We start from the raw sequence: 14,618 nt of genomic DNA on the forward strand, positions 1-14,618 counted from the left end.
TGTCATCCATAAAAATGAAGTCAAGGCCAAAAGCGGTCCTGAGAAGCTCTATGTGGGGAAGAACAATGTCACAGTACCACTGACCAGTGAGCAAAGTCAACCATACAGTAGTTTGTGGGGGGATGTATTTTTAATATTTTGGAAGATGAATGGTGACCTCTGAGCACCCACAAAAAAGATTTAATTCCAACCCTGTGAAAACCTGCATAATACTGGCTTTTAAATCATTCTCCTGGAAGAAAAACATCTGACTGCACTATATTTTTCCTTTCCCTGAGAGACAGAGGAGGGGATGTGAGGCCCCCCTTGCATTCGTGTATGAGTGCCCTTGCCTACAAGCGTACCATGTTTGAAGATTTGGAGGGTCAGTGAACACACCCCCCCCCCCCCAAGAAACTTGCCTCCCCCACCCCCACACCAAAACATCTGGACCACAAAAACAATCATTTTCAGTAATATTCCTGGGTGCATTTGTACCCTAATATGATGAGAAGTACGAATATGTAATGCACCCTGGGACATTGTCGAACATGATTATCTTGGTAGTCCAGCTGGTATGGTGTGGGGAGGCATAATGTTGGATCGGTGTACCAACCTCTAAATCTCTGAGCATCGACACTCACTCGTAAACATTATTGTGACATGTTAATTCTTCCCCATGCGCATTTTTTCAGGGCAGCATTTGGCCCTGACTTCATTTTTACTGGGAACAAGGCATGACTGCATAAAACTAGACAGGTGGGGGAGATCTTAGAATGAGAAGACATTCAGTGAGTGTAATGGCCTGCCCATTCCCTCAACTTAGGACACTGAGCAGATGTGAGATGTGTTGGGAAGACATTTTGCATCACATCACATACACTCACAACTATTCAGCAATTATCTACCATGCTGGTGGAGGAATGGAATGCTCTACCAAAACAACTCCTCACCAACCTTATGGCCAGCATGTGAGCATGCTGCAGAACATGCACTGCAATCTATGGTTATCACACACTGAACCATGTCTTGCCTTTTGTGATATCCAGGGGACCATCATAAATCATGATGACTTGAGTGTAATTATTACCTTAGTATAAAAGTGTAATTTCTGTCCATCTCATTGTGTACTTCAGTCAGTTACCTTCTGTACTATACTATAGGAGCTCTTTCTATGCAAGGTACAAGTTTCATCAGACAATGTTATTTGGCAGTGACACACCATGCGAATGTTACTTTTGTCTTTAAGTTTTGCACATCAGTGTATGAACCCATGCAGATAAAAGGAGGATTTATCAACTATGTAACATAACATGACTGCTGTGTAATTTTATACTCTGATACAGCTTCAGTGCAGTAACAAGATAAGCCTTATAAACTGGTTTTAGTTTGATTATACTTCACTATAAGAGCCTCGTATGTATCTTAGTATATAGGCCTATACATGTAAATGTTTTTTAATTAACATATATCTTCTATCCTACTCCACCTAGACAGTACACAGTTTATGATCACTCACACTTGCAGTATCTTGGAGACTTGTAGAACAAACAGGCAGTGGCTATGGCTGATGAGGGCAGAGTTCACAAAGTACATGGCTAGCCAGAAGAAAAGACCATAGAGTAATGAACATCATCATAAGTATGTGCAAAACAGACCTGTGATTGACCCAAATCAAAAAAGTAAACACAGACAAGTTCAATCATTCTACTATCAATATTGCATCCTAAGGCATCAGAGAATAGAGAGGAACTAAAGGACAAGTGGCAGGACTATGGTATTTACTGGTACTCTCACATCAGTGGCCAGGCTCATGTGACATTCCCTCAGTGGCGGTACTCTCAATGGGAGTCAGCTGGTTGGCAGGGAACCTGAATCACTGTTGAACAACAAAGTGCAAATGTTTGACCACTATCACACTTAAGATCTACAGAAAGAAATTAGCATATCAGGCTTCGGAAATATTGTATTTATTTATTTTTTTTTTTATGTTTCATATCATTGAAAATATCCTTGCTTTAGGCCTGTCAAACAAACACTTCATCTACACTAATTTCCTCAAATTTCTCTTTCAATATGATCAAACCAAAAGGTTACTCATAACTGAATACATATTGGAAAACATGCACATTGTTACATACACAATTAAATTGATTTATAATTTATTTTTCTAATAGAAAATATGTACTTAATGATAAATAACACCTATAATTTCTCTTTCTCAATGCAGCTGCATCTGTATGAATTTACCACCTTAGAGGATCTACAGATCTTCATCAAACGCTATAGTTACATGGTAAGTTAAGAACTTACTTATAAAATGAAATAATACCCTACCCAAAGCACTCACCATGTTCTCACACTTACCATAATGTTCTGTTTCTTGAATGTGTATCATTAAATATCTGTACTGCTTTTGTGTGTATGAATTTATAAAGTAACTCAAGCTGTTAATTTGCCTGAAACTAACTGTCATAGTAGATGGGGAAGAGGGAGAGAGAGAGAGAAAGAGAGAGAGAGAGAGAGAGAGAGAGAGAGAGAGAGAGAGAGAGAGAGAGAGAGAGAGAGAACTACTCTGAAACATATGCCTTTGCTATGCATTATTTCAGATTCTGCTGAAAACTGTTTTCTCTACTATTTCTGCTGATGCACATCCATGACACTTCAGGGAATAATAAAGATAAACCAGCAGTACTATAATATTGTATGAGTGAATGTAATTAATCCTTAATGGATTGAGTCACCTTTCTGGATTGACTACATCAGATACTGATTCTTGTTTCATTAAGGTGGCTATGTAATGTGGCAGTGATAACTAATATTAAATACGCTGCACCAAGTATTGTGATATTTTGTCCCATGTATTTTGAAGAAGATGATATCCGATATGCCCTAGGTAGATCAAAATGATCAAAACCAGTTAAAACAATGGTTTCCTAAAGATGTTAAATTCCATCTAAAATTCTTAAGCTTACAGCCATTGAGTGATAATTGCTGAATGCCATTATGATAAATCACTTGGATCTTTATTATTTCTTTGACAAGATACACCGAATGCAATTGCTCTTGTACTACCAACGTCATCAAAATTATCATCAATAATGAATTCTATTAGTAAATGTGATTATATCATAATTATAACATGATAATATCTCATCTGATTTCGAATGATCATAATTTTAATATGACACTAGTTGCATGAGCATTATCTTTGCTTAAAAAATATCACAAAAAGCAATAAATTATTATTTCATGGCTAAAAAATACAAAAACTTTTGATTAATAGCAATATTATGAAAAAGATAGATTATAAAAAATGTAACTGGACAGATAAAAATTCTGCTCACCAAATGGCAGCAGAACAACATACACATAGCATAAAGGTCTTACGTATGCAAGCTTTCATATCCAATGGCTCCTTCTTCTGGCAGCAGGGTTTTAAGGGAAGTAAGAGAGGTGAAGAAAAAGGACTGGAGAGATTTAGGAAAAGGGGTAGAGTTAGGGAAAGTCACCCTGAACCCTGGATCAGGGGAGAATTATCGGACAGGATGAGAAGGAAAGACTGATGTTGGGGACTGCACAGGATGAAATTTGAAAACCTGATAGCTTAAATGTGGAAGACAGAGTAATATTCAAAACAGAGATTACTGCTAAAATATCATGCATGAGTTAATAAGAGTAAGAAGCTAAGTGCAAGAGGTGAGAGGGAAACAGCAAAAAATAGACAGGTCAGAAAATGAAAGATGTAGGAAACTAAAATGGAGTAAAGAAAGGTGTAGCTACCGTGAAAAAAATGCTGATATCGGAGAAATTAATGTAAATTAAGGCTAGATGGGTGACAAGAACCAAGGACACATTGTAGCGCTAATTCCACCTGCGGAGTTCTGAGAAACTGGTGTCTGGGAGAAGAATCCAGTTGCGGCATGTGGTGAAACAGGCACCAAGGTCATGACTTTTACGTTGTAGAGCATACTCTGTGACAGGATATTGTGTGTTGTCAGTACACACTCTCTGCCTATCCCCATCCATCCTAACTGATAACTTGGGAATAGTCACACCGATGTGAAAGGCTGAACAGTGTTTACAAAACAGCTGATATATGACGTGTCCTTTCACAGGTGGCTCTCCCTTTGATTTTATATGTTTTGCCTGTCACAGGGTTGGTATAAGTGATGCTAGGAGGGTGCACAGTGCAAGTCTTGCAGCAAAGATTGTCACAGGGTTAGGAGACATTGGGCATGAAAAAGGGTGCAGAAGGAGCATAGGGTCTGACATGGATGTTGTGGAGATTAGGAGATTGACAAAAAGCTATTCTGGTTGTTGTGGGCAAAATCTTAGGCAGAATGGATTTCATTTCATGGCTTGATTTTTAGGAAATCACGGCCCTGTCAAAGTAGCTGATTAATACATTGCACACCAGGATAACACTGAGTGACAAATGGTATGATATGAAGTTGTTTTTTGGAGGGATCAGGAGTATAATTTTCACAAATAATAAATAAATTTAATAAATTTCACATAGCCCTATTCCAAATCCCATGCCACTTTCTTTAATGTTGATCTCATGCTCACCAAAGGCCAGCTACACACTTCTGTCCACATTAAACCTACTAACAAACAACAGTACTTACACTCTAACAGTTTCCATCCTTTCCATGACAAACATTCCTCGCCATAGAGGTTGGTTGATTTGGGGGAGGGGACCAAACTGCTAGGTCATTGGTCCCATCAGATTAGGTAAGTAAGTTGGCCATGTCCTTTCAAAGGAACCATCCCAGCATTTGCTTGAAGTGATTTACGGTACAGCCTTAGCATTCGCGGTCACAGGTTCGAATCCTGCCTCGGGCATGGATGTATGTGATATCCCTAGCTTAGTTAGGTTTAAGTAGTTCTAAGTCTAGGGGCCTGATGACCTCAGCTGGTAGGGCCCATAGTGTTTAGAGCCATTTGAACCATTTGAACCTTAGCATTCCAGGCAAATGTATTTGTTTGGATGCAGACTCTTTACAGCAATACACCACCATTCTCACCTCAGTCTTCACTGGACATAATTACCCCATCAGTCTAGTTCAAAAGCAGATTTCCCAGGCCATCACATCCAGTCCTTGTACTGCTGGTCCCTCCAAAAAACGACTTCAGAGCACAGTATTATCCTGGTGTTGAATGTATTAATCCGCTACTTCAACAACACCATGACTTCCTAAAATCATGTCCTGAAATGAGATCCATTCTGTCAGTGATTTTGCCCACCACAACCAGAATAGCTTTTCATTGCCCTCCTAATCTCTGGAACATCCCTGTCAGACCCTGTGCTCTTTCTGCTTCCTACTCCCTACCCTCTGGCTCCTAACCCTATGACCAGCACCACTGCAAGACTTGCCCCATGCATCCTCCTACTGCCACCTATACCAGCCCTGTAACTAGTAAAACATATACCATCAAAGGGAGAGCCACCTGTGAAACAACATGTCATATACCAGAAGTTATGCAAACACTGTTCGGCCTTTTACATCAGCATGACTACCACAAACTTATCAGATAGGATGAATGGGTGTAGGTTGAGGATGTATATTCGCAGCATATGATATCCTGTTGCAGAGCATGCTCTACAAGATGATAGTTGTGACCTCAGTCACGTGACCCATCTGGATTCTTCCACCAGACACCAGTTTCTCAGAACACTGCAGGTGGGAACCAGCACTACATGTCCTTGGTTTTCGCCACCCACCTGGCCTTAATTTACTTGAATTTCTTTTTTCACAGTAACTACTCCTTTCTTCACTCCATTTTAGTTTTCTACATCTTTCATTTTCTGATCTGTCTATTTTTTGCCCTCCCCCTCCCACCTATATTACATAAAAGGCACTTAGCTTTTCACTCATATTAACTCATGCTTGATGTTTTAGCAGTAATCTATATCTTGCATATTTCCCTTGTGTTCCACATTTGAGCTCTCAGCTTTTCAAATCTCATTCTATGCAGTCCCCAGCAATTAGTCTTTCCTTCTCATTCCGTCCAGTAAGGCTTCCCCGACCCCAGGTTCTGGGTGAATTTCCCAAACTCTACCCCTTTTCCTAAGCCTCTCCAGTCCTATTCTTTCAGCCCTCTTCCTCCCCCTTCATCCCTTCTGCCAGAAGAAGGAGCCAGTGGTTCTGAAAGCTTGCATACATAAAACCTTTTTTTAATATGTGTGTTCTCCTGCCACCGCTTGGTGAATAGATTTTTTGTCTATTCAATTACATTTTCTGTCAAAAACTGATTATTGTCACACACACACACACACACACACACACACACACACACACACGACCTGAGTCTGGCCTCAGCAACCAGAAACTGTGGTGGGTTGCATGCCCGTGTGTGTGTGTATGTGGGTGCACGCGCGCACGCGTGCATGCTTTGTCTAATTCTGATGAAGGCCTTTTTGGCCGAAAGTTTGAATGTTTGACAGCTTTTTGTTGCGCCTATCTGTGACTTGACATCCTTGCAACATGGTGAGTAGTAATCCATCTGTTTTATAATATCATCTTTATTCCATCCTCGATTTTCCATTGTTTGACAAAACCTTTTGAGTCATATTTTAAAACCAATTTGCATCCAATTGCTCTGAATTACTCATGATGTTCCCTGACCATATGGTACTCTAATTTAAATATTGTATAAATGCATATACAAAAAATAACATGGGGATACTGTACCACTGCTTATTCATTCTTCAAACTTAATACACCAGTTGACTTGGTGTTGTGTCATAGAAAAAAACCCACAAATGTTCTAACCATATCCAACCTACACGTTCTACTCAAAAGAAGTAAACAAAATGTCTGAGCTACTCCTGTAGAGCTCCACCATTTTTACACCTACCAAAAAGAAGCAAACATTTTCTCTTTTTAGATGTTGGCTTCTAACCTGTATTCAACTCTCTCCTTATTACTTTCCAAAATGTTTTACAATGTAGACTCCAACACCCACATCAAACATCAACTGAAGACATGAAGTCTGTAAACAAGTCTGCAATCGTGTTATGGCACTTTATTTGTAACAATCCATTGTGATCACTGTGGTTGTATAATTCACAATTACTGGTTTCGGCTTTTACCTTCTTTAGATCTGTTATAAATGGAAAAATGGTGGTGTAAAAACTTAAGTTCTGTTAGCTAAGACTAAATCTACAAAAGTCTAGGAATACCTAAGAAATAATAAATAAAATTAATAGCATGACTAACAGCCATGCATACCAGGGTAGTCTGCAAAGTTTCCGACCTCAACATGGAGATACCAGCACTGTGAACACAATCTGGGGAATTCGTTTGTATGTGTATAGTAAGGCATTCACAAAAATTTCAGCCATTGTTGTTTGACACTCACTGTAGTGAATCAACGTGAGTATTTTAGTGAAAAATGGACAAAATCAAGTATTGAGCTGTCACGAGATTTTTGTTCTTTAAAGGCAATATGTCTACACAAATTAAGCATGAGTTAGAGGCTACGTATGGGGACTTTGCACTCTCATTTACCATTGTGAAATTTTGGGCAGCTCAATTTAAATGTAGTTGCATAGGCTTGGGTGACAACAAACGTTCGGAATAGCCACTACTGATAACAACATTGCTCAAGTTCACCAAATGGTACTGGAGACCTAATGAATTAAGGTGAGAGAGATAGCAGAAGCTATGAGCATATCTCAATAATGTGTTTGTCACATATTGATTGAAAATTTTGGGATGACAAAGCTGACTGTATGCTGGGTGCCACCATTTCTCACTCTACACCATCTCATACCTCAGTGGTCACCATGGCAACAGTGCACAAATTGCAGTTTCAACTGCTTCACAGTCCTCCTTACTCATTACACTTTTTTTGTTCCCTCAGCTAAAAGTTGAACTTGGAGAACAGAAATTTTTGTCGAGTGAAGAAGACATCACTTCAAAAACAATTATTTTGCAGAGAAAGACATTAACTATTATTTGGATGAGTCAGAGAGATGGGAGCATTATTGAGAGTGCTTACAAGAGATTATGCTCAAAAATAAAAATAAATTTGAGGAAGAAATGTCTTAGTTGTTTTTGAGTTCAGGAACTTCCAGATATACACCCCATAAAAACATTCTGATATATGTGTCAACATTAGTATTTATACAACTAGGTACATAGCAAGAGCTGGTGATGGCCTTTGGAACATCCTGTATAATATGCAAATAACTGTACAGATACTGACGTTGATACTTATATCAGGATATTCTTTTGGTACATGTGGCTAGTATGCATGGCTGTTGGTCATATTTTTTATTGTAACTTTTGCAGTATTGTCATAATAAATTGTAAAAACATTGTCCAGATGCTTTTTGTGTTACCTTTTATTAAAAAAAGAGTGGGCAGCTTATGATAAAATGGCATGTTGCACATCATAATGTTTATCAAGTGCATGATGTATAAAACACATAATCAACAAATTGTGTGATTTCAGCCTTTGTCAGCACATTCCAGTGATAAAACCTTCGAAGGTGATCAGTGGAGCAGTGGTGTTATCTTGTCACAAAGTTTCAATGAGTTTTGCACCTATCATCTTCAGGCGAATTCTGAAGATGATATGTATTAAAGTCATTGAAACATTGCAATATGACACCACCACCAGTCGGCTGATTACCTGAGAAGACTTTTATCAATCAGCAGATTAACTGTACATTTCTGCACACCTTATAAGCCATTCTGGTCACACGCACCAATTGTTTTCAGTGCAGTGCCATATTGTTTCATTCTGTTAATCAAAGCAACTTTTCAATAATGAATGTTTTGGATACATATTGTCTACATCTAGCTTTGTCTTAGATTAGATTAGATTAATACTAGTTCCATGGATCATGAATACGATATTTCGTAATGATGTGGAACGAGTCGAATTTACATGACATAATTAGGTTAATTTAACAACATACTTAAGTTAATATAACAACTTTATTTTTTTGTGTTTTTTTATTTTTATTTTTTTATTTTTATTTTTTTTTTTTTAATATTTTTTTTTTTCTTAATTTATATCTAAAAATTCCTCTATGGAGTAGAAGGAGTTGTCATTCAGAAATTCTTTTAATTTCTTCTTAAATCCTTGTTGGTTATCTGTCAGACTTTTGATACTATTTGGTAAGTGACCAAAGACTTTAGTGCCAGTATAATTCACCCCTTTCTGTGCCAAAGTTAGATTTAATCTTGAATAGTGAAGATCGTCCTTTCTCCTAGTATTGTAGTTATGCACACTGCTATTACTTTTGAATTGGGTTTGGTTGTTAATAACAAATTTCATAAGAGAGTATATATACTGAGAAGCTACTGTGAATATCCCTAGATCCTTAAATAAATGTCTGCAGGATGATCTTGGGTGGACTCCAGCTATTATTCTGATTACACGCTTCTGTGCAATAAATACTTTATTCCTCAGTGATGAATTTCCCCAAAATATGATGCCATATGAAAGCAATGAGTGAAAATAGGCGTAGTAAGCTAATTTACTAAGATGTTTATCACCAAAATTTGCAATGACCCTTATTGCATAAGTAGCTGAACTCAAACGTTTCAGCAGATCATCAATGTGTTTCTTCCAATTTAATCTCTCATCAATGGACATACCTAAAAATTTGGAATATTCTACCTTAGCTATATGCTTCTGATTAAGGTCTATATTTATTAATGGCGTCATATCATTCACTGTACGGAACTGTATGTACTGTGTCTTATCAAAATTCAGTGAGAGTCCGTTTACAAGGAACCACTTAGTAATTTTCTGAAAGACAGTATTGACAATTTCATCAGTTAATTCTTGTTTCTCAGGTGTGATTACTATACTTGTATCATCAGCAAAGAGAACTAACTTTGCCTCTTCATGAATATAGAATGGCAAGTCATTAATATATAATAAGAACAACAAAGGACCCAAGACTGACCCTTGTGGAACCCCATTCTTGATAGTTCCCCAGTTTGAGGAATGTGCTGATCTTTGCATGTTACGAGAACTACTTATTTCAACTTTCTGCACTCTTCCAGTTAGGTACGAATTAAACCATTTGTGCACTGTCCCACTCATGCCACAATACTTGAGCTTGTCTAGCAGAATTTCATGATTTACAGAATCAAAAGCCTTTGAGAGATCACAAAAAATCCCAATGGGAGGTGTTTGGTTATTCAGATCATTCAAAATCTGACTGGTGAAAGCATATATGGCATTTTCTGTTGAAAAACCTTTCTGGAAACCAAACTGACATTTTGTTAGTACTTCATTTTTACAGATATGTGAAGCTACTCTTGAATACATTACTTTCTCAAAAATTTTGGATAAAGCTGTTAGAAGGGAGATTGGACGGTAATTGTTGACATCAGATCTATCCCCCTTTTTATGCAAAGGTATAGCAATAGCATATTTCAGTCTATCGGGGAAAATGCCCTGTTCCAGAGAGCTATTACACAGGTGGCTGAGAATCTTACTTATCTGTTGAGAACAAGCTTTTAGTATTTTGCTGGAAATGCCATCAATTCCATGTGAGTTTTTGCTTTTAAGCAAGTTTATTATTTTCCTAATTTCAGAGGGAGAAGTGGGTGAGATTTCAATTGTATCAAATTGCATAGGTATGGCCTCTTCCATTAACAGCCTAGCATCTTCTAATGAACACCTGGATCCTACTATATCCACAACATTTAGAAAATGATTATTAAAAATATTTTCAACTTCTGACTTTTTGTTCGTAAAGTTTTCATTCAATTTGATGGTAATACTGTCTTCCTCTGCTCTTGGTTGACCTGTTTCTCTTTTAATAATATTCCAAATTGTTTTAATTTTATTATCAGAGTTGCTGATTTCAGACATGATACACATACTCCTGGATTTTTTAATAACTTTTCTTAATATAACACAGTAGTTTTTATAATTTTTGATAGTTTCTGGGTCACTACTCTTTCTTGCTGTTAGATACATTTCCCTTTTCCAGTTACAAGATATTTTTATACCCTTAGTAAGCCATGGTTTGTTACAAGGTTTCTTACGAGTATATTTAACTATTTTCTTGGGGAAGCAGTTTTCAAATGCATTTACAAAAATGTCATGAAATAAATTATATTTTAAATTGGCATCAGGTTCACGGTACATCTCATCCCAGTCTAACTGCTGTAGGCTTTCCCTGAAATTTGCACTTGTTAAATCGTTGACTGAACGTACTACTTTGGAGGACTGTTTAGTATTGCTGAATGGAGCTATGTCATATATTGTAACTAGCTGTGCACCATGATCAGAAAGACCATTCTCAACAGGCTGAGCATTTATCTGGTTAAACTTATCTTGGCCTATAAAGAAGTTATCTATCAGTGAGCTGCTATCCTTTACCACCCGAGTAGGAAAATCAATAACGGGTGTCAAATTGAAAGAACCGAGTAATACTTCAAGGTCATTTTTCCTCTTTCAGAGAATCTACATTGAAGTCCCCACAAATAATAATTTGCTTCCCCCTGTCTGACAGATAGCACAACAAGGAGTCCAAATTTTTCAGAAATAGATGAAAATTTCCTGATGGGGACCTATATACAGTTACAATTATAAATGTGCCTTTATTTAATTTAAGCTCACAGGCACATGCTTCTATATGTTTCTCTACACAAAACTTTTTTGTTTCTATACTTTTTGCACAATGATAACTTTTGACATATATGGCAACTCCTCCTTTCTCCATATTTTCTCTCATTACATGTGCAGAGAGCTTATAATCACTTACATTTACCTTATCCATATCAGTAACAATGTGATGCTCAGACAGGCATAGTATATCTATTTCATTCTCAGCTTCTAAATCTTCTAAACAAACCAGAAGCTCATCTACTTTATTCTTTAAACTCCCAATATTTTGATGAAATATACTTACATTATTTTTAATTATACTTTTATGAGAACCTTTCCTTATTCTAACATTTGCAGTACTCTCCTGTCTGAGTTTCTCATTGTGCTTAGGCCTAGTTCCTATACCAGTGGTCACATGGTGTTCAGAGAGGCAGATTATGTCAACTGGGTTGGGTGACTTTAATTCATCAATGGAATTACCTAGGACTGAGATACAACTTGATGGAGATAAAATTTCTGGTGATTGGTGAAAATGTATAATTGATAGCTGTGATTGGTGATCCAATGTGCTAGAATTGTGCTGTTTAATTTCTTTCCTAAACTGAAGATTTGTTTCAATCCTGACCTCTCGTAGAACTTGACATCTTTCTGTCTTACCTATCCTAAAAAAGGTGCTGCTCCAACACCTGTAACCACTGGTATTTTACCATTCATGACAGTGCCTCCCCCCCTTAAATTTCCTACTATTACCCCAGCCAGTTTCCCCTTCCCTTTCCTGTTGAGATGTAGGCCGTGCCTGGTATAGTCCCACCTACTGAGATAATCAACAGGAACCACACCAATATGAGCCCCCGCACCCGATCCAAGCAGCCGTTCCAACTCCAAATTAACTCTCCCAATAGAAGAGTTCAAATGAGGCCGGTCATGGCGTCTCAGGACAGATACAAATTCAACATTGGTGTGTCTCGATGCTGACGCAATCTTTACCAGGTCACACTCTGTACTGTACCCAGGATCTCTGTCGATGCTGTTCCCTGGCCCTCCCACAATAACCACGGTGTCTTCCCTGGTAAATCCTTTACAGAGTGAACCTAAATCCTCTGTCACCTGATCCAGACTAGCACTTGGTTTGAAAAAATTTGTGACCTGGTATTCTGGTCCTAATTCCTCCTGCAGAAGTTGGCCTACACCTCTGGCATGAGAACTGCCTAACAACAAAACTTTCTTCCTTTTCGATGACTTTCCTACATTCTTTTTCAATTTCCTATTGAAAGTTTGTTGTGTCCTGTCTACACCTACCTCTGCTTGAGGCTCATCAGTTTCTAACTGAAGCAACAGGTCAAACTTATTTTTGACATTCACTACAAAACTGTCAGACTTAGTTCTAGGCCTATACCTTCTGCTACCTGTTGCCACTTCCCACCTCTCTTTGCCCTTCTCCCTCCTTAACCTGTCCAGATCTTCCCTAGCCTGATCTAGCTCAGCCCTATATATTATCTGCAGTTATCATAAATTAACTCCATTTTTGAATTGGCAAACAACTATAATTAACCTCAAAATGTTTTAGGAAACTAGTAATTTTTACCACAGGTTATTGTATTGCCTTAATAGAATTCTTGTTTTGTGTACTATAATACACTGCACCGGTCGAAATGCAGCCCCACTGCAAATGCTGTTCTTAAACAAGGTATGAGTTGGTTGACATTCATAAGCAGCTGGAACTCGTCCTGACTACCATCAAACAATTGGCATTACTACAAATTGGTGTGATGGAAAAGCTCCCAAGAGTCATATACCTGTGATATTGGTGCCACAAGTACCTTAAGTAATATACTCTCCTGTGTATCCTGCCTCCTCTGCAGAAAGTACAGGATCTGTCATTACTCATCCACATGATTGCGAGAGGCATGTCAATACTAGATCTAGGTGTTCTGTACAGGGTGGATGGGGACCAAGGAGGACTCAGGGTGTTGTACTGATCCCCCTAATCAACAAGTTTGAGGTGCTGTCTTTTATTGGAACTGAAATTGAGTAAGTGGGACTCACTTCATCTGTTTTCAGGAAATCTGTTTTGTCTGGTGTCAAGAGGAGGCAAATGCAAAAGGGCAGGAGTCTATTAATTATCAGCAGTTCAAACGTACAGCAAATGATGTTACCCCTTTGGGAAATGGGAACAAGGGATAGAAAAGGACACCAGGTGCACTCAGTTTGTATTCCTGGGGGCCTCATTCAACACGTTGAAGGGGCTCCTCCAGCAGTCATTGAAGGAACAGGGAGCAAGCAAGTGCGGACTGTGGCACACGCTGGAACAAATGATGCATGTCTTCTGGGCTCTGAGGTCATACTTGAGTCATTCCAGCGACTGGTAGAAAAGGTCAAGAAGACCAGCCTTTCACATGGAGCTACAACAAAGCTCACAATTTACGACATTGTCCCCAGAATTGCTTGTGGCACTTTTGTTTCGAGTTGAGTGGAAGCACTGAACCAGAGACTTCAAAGGTTCTATGACTTCAAAGGTTCTATGGCTGCACTTCCTGGACTCATGCCATAGGTTTGAGAACTGTAGGATTACCCTAAATTGGTCACATGTGCACAACACATCTGAGGCTGCTACTCAGGTAGCTGATTGTGTGTGAGACACACACAATAGTTTTTTAGAGTTTTTTAGAGTAGGCAGCTTTCCATCCAATCCAGATAACAACAGCTATAAGAAACCCAGAAGTATGAGCATAAGATCGAAAGAATTCCCTCCCACAGGTGAGGTATTAAAATTCTAATGGTAAACTGCCAAAGTATTTGTAACAAAGTGCCAGAGTTTGAAGTGCACATGAAAAGCAGTGAAGCTCATGTAACATTAGGTACAGAAAGCTGGTTGAAACTCGAAATTGATAGCAGTGAGATTTTCGGGGAAAGTTTTAAGTGTATATCAAAAGGATAGACAAATTGGAAATGGAGGTGGTGTATTTGTCGCAGTAGACAAGAAACTCAAATCCACTAAAATAGAAATTGAAGCTTTATGTGAGTTGTTTGGGCAAGAGTAATTATAA

At 38.3% G+C, this 14,618-nt stretch overlaps 1 protein-coding gene across 1 annotated transcript in view; it reads left to right on the forward strand.

The window, feature by feature from the left end:
• The window catches only part of LOC124776410 (inactive ubiquitin carboxyl-terminal hydrolase MINDY-4B), a 320,724-nt gene that overhangs the window by 291,678 nt on the left and 14,428 nt on the right, over positions 1-14,618 (forward strand). The window contains exon 5 of the mRNA XM_047251395.1: positions 2,210-2,275. Coding sequence (XP_047107351.1) covers positions 2,210-2,275 — 66 coding nt within the window. The remainder of the gene's footprint in view (positions 1-2,209; positions 2,276-14,618) is intronic.

This window comes from Schistocerca piceifrons, chromosome 2, assembly GCF_021461385.2.
Source record: "Schistocerca piceifrons isolate TAMUIC-IGC-003096 chromosome 2, iqSchPice1.1, whole genome shotgun sequence".
In the NCBI taxonomy this organism is placed as follows: domain Eukaryota; kingdom Metazoa; phylum Arthropoda; class Insecta; order Orthoptera; family Acrididae; genus Schistocerca; species Schistocerca piceifrons.